Source organism: Etheostoma cragini, chromosome 23, assembly GCF_013103735.1.
Source record: "Etheostoma cragini isolate CJK2018 chromosome 23, CSU_Ecrag_1.0, whole genome shotgun sequence".
In the NCBI taxonomy this organism is placed as follows: Eukaryota; Metazoa; Chordata; class Actinopteri; order Perciformes; family Percidae; genus Etheostoma; species Etheostoma cragini.
Window position 1 is genome coordinate 17,824,467 of NC_048429.1, and position 2,952 is coordinate 17,827,418.

The 2,952-nt window shown below is 41.6% G+C and overlaps 1 protein-coding gene across 3 annotated transcripts in view; it reads right to left on the minus strand.

Annotated features, from left to right (window-relative positions):
* ipo8 (importin 8) overlaps positions 1-2,952 on the minus strand; it is a 43,733-nt gene that overhangs the window by 11,469 nt on the left and 29,312 nt on the right. For all 3 annotated transcript variants that reach the window (XM_034863166.1, XM_034863167.1, XM_034863168.1), the window contains exons 19-21: positions 1,422-1,519; positions 1,205-1,300; positions 138-358 (exon numbers count right to left, since the gene is read on the minus strand). In XM_034863166.1, the coding sequence (XP_034719057.1) occupies positions 138-358; positions 1,205-1,300; positions 1,422-1,519 (415 nt within the window). The remainder of the gene's footprint in view (positions 1-137; positions 359-1,204; positions 1,301-1,421; positions 1,520-2,952) is intronic.

Sequence of the window (2,952 nt, forward strand, 5' to 3'; positions counted from 1 at the left end):
TTTTGGAAAATGGCTGCAATGAAACAAAGAGTGAAAAATTTAAAGGGGTCTGAATACTTTCCGTACCCACTGTAGCCTAGCTAATACCTGTGATTTCTATCCTAACGATTTCAAAACAACAAAAGCCTCCCCCTTACCCCAGGAAGAACTCGGTGTCATTCATCCACTGGTTGATGAAGTGGGCGGTGATTGGCTGAGGGTTGAGCTGGAAGTGCATGTTTTCCAGAGTGTGAATGAGCAGGGCTGGGTTGTAGTAAAGAGCAGCGATGGCCACCTGCAAGCACATGGTCCTCAGCTCACTGGACTTCACTCCCCGCATCAAACGCTCCAAAACAACTTCCACAAAAAGAGGGATGCACTGCACGTAGGAAAAAACAAAAAAATTTGGCTGTGGCTACTCCCACAGTTCACCATTAACACCATAAATACATTCAGCATTACAACCACCACTGTGTTGCAAACTACAGTTTTATGTTTTATGATGTTTATGTTTTAGTTTCCAATTAAATATTGTTTAAATGACTTTAACTCTTGACTGGTTTCCTGCTTTTTCGAGTTCAGTGAGTCTGGACTGTGACACGTCAAAAACAAAGGTTTGAGATTTCAGAATCTTTTTAATCACTGTAAATTTAGCCGAGTAATAACGGTTTTTCATATGTTCACAATCTTTCGTTTCAGAAACGCAGAAACAATCGCATCCTGACGCGGCCGCTGCACGCCCAGTATGAACAGAAAGATCGGAAAACATGGGTGCCGAAATAAAAATAACTGCGCTATGCAACTATACAAGATACTTACGTGCCTAGTGTGTTTCCACTCTTAGGCCCCTTTACCCTGTTTCCACTGACCTCCAAAGAGAGACTGTCCTGGAACAAAATATTCACTTATGCTGCTGCCTACATTCCCTAAATCTGTAGTTAACAGTTAAAAAAAGATCGTTAAAGCCTAGATATACTGGATTTTAAATTGTCATTGGTGGCCATGCGGCTCACGTCAGTCTCTGGGTCAAGGCCGGACAAGCACTTCTTCGTCGTTTCATGGCAGGTACTCTTAATATTTGTTTCCCCCTAAAAAAGATGTACTGCATCCCCCAACTCAACTGTAAGATGATATTTACGCCTATGGTTAAACGTCTGATCGATTCACCAGAGTACAACTGATTCCATGAAAAAGAAGGTCTATAGTGTGTTGGGCAGTTTCTGACCTGGTCGATGCCTCGGCCTCTGCATTGCAGGATGATGACCTCCAACAGTTTGGCAGCGTGACACTCTGCGTCCTCACCTGCATCAATGGTCAACACCTACAACAGGTCAAAGGCCAAAATAGTTGACCAGTCAACTATTCAGCAGCACTGGAAAAAAACAGGATCCTTCGCATTTGATGGATCTGAGAACAGGAGGTGAAGACAATTATAGCCTGACCTTTTTGCACATGCTGTAGATGACCTCTAAGTGTTTAGGGTTGGACAGCAGCATGTCTGTATCCACGGTAACATAGTTGTGCAAAAGAGGCATCATATCTGTAACACAAACACAGACCTTCATTAACATTAACGCATTTGGTGTGGGTTGGTGTATTAAAGGGTAACTTAAGTATTTTTAAACCTGACCAGGATTTTCACATGTTTTTGTGTCTAAGTGACTAATGCAGACAAAGATCTTGTTAGTACAGTGGTAAGTATAGGATCCCTACAGAGATGGATCTTTTTGTTAGAGTTAGTGTAAATTCTTTTTTGTGTAACATTTAATGGCCCCAATATCACTATCATCAAAACCACCACACTCCACGTAAATCAACAATACTTTTAGCGTGAATAGAACCAGCATATTTTCACATGTAAATGGGTTGATTAAGGTTTTTTTGTGTGACTAAAGCAAAGTTGTGATTGTTGGAACAGTGGCAAGACAAACAAAGACGTCTTTTGTTTTATTTTGTTTGTGTCTACCTTGAATGATGTGTGGTTTACGGTGATAAAAAATTACTGTTTATTTACATGGAGTCTGGCGGGTTTGGTGAAAGCGATTTTGGGGATGTTTCATGTTAAACAAAAAGGATCTTATATATTTATTTATTTTTTAAAAAGGTCTCGCTCTTAAGGGATCTTTCCCATAATGTTGTCAGATACCTAGAATATTAATCTTAGCAAACTTTGCTTGGAGCAGGCACTGACCACTTGTGGTGACTTGGTTGCCTGCCTGCCTGTAATGACTTATGTCTACTTGAGTCTCAGAAATTTGATTGTTTTGCAGGTACTTTAAAAGTCACGGAAAAAAGACCAACACAGTTGGATTTTACAATAATCATGTCTACAACTGAAATATCACACACAGGAGAAATGACGGAGGTTTCAGAAGATACCATTCACCCACTGATCGCATCCTTTTTCAAAAGGATAACAGCAGAACAGTGGGAATTGTTGAAATACTGCACCCCCGATGATACCACCAAAATCATGACGGCTGACCTTCTTTTGGACATCATAACCTTGTCAAAAGTCTGGTTAAAGACTCTTAGGAGCGAAAATGTTTTGGCGTCTGAGGAGTGTTTTCTGTCCAGTCTAGGCGACATACTTAATCAGAGTTTCGCAGGAGCTCTGAACGCTGAGGACCAGGTGGAGTTTGTCAGCTCACAGCGCTTGACAGGTTTAGTTAGTAAAGAGGTTGCACAAAGTGTCAACTCGGCTCTCTCCACTGCTATGCCCACTGCAGAGCCTGTAACTATTCAGCGCGTCACTCGCCCCCGCAGACTACATGCTATGCTTCGTCATGCCTTCAACATGATAAAAGCTTTCTCAGCAAAGATGAAAATTGTTTGCCTTACTCAAACACGTAAGTGGACAACAAGTCATACCAGACGTAGGGAGACAATAGGTCAGACCGCCTCCCAGGATCAACTGATAGGACATATGGAGCAGGAAGACACTGAAGATCAGAGAAAACATGAGACAGAATA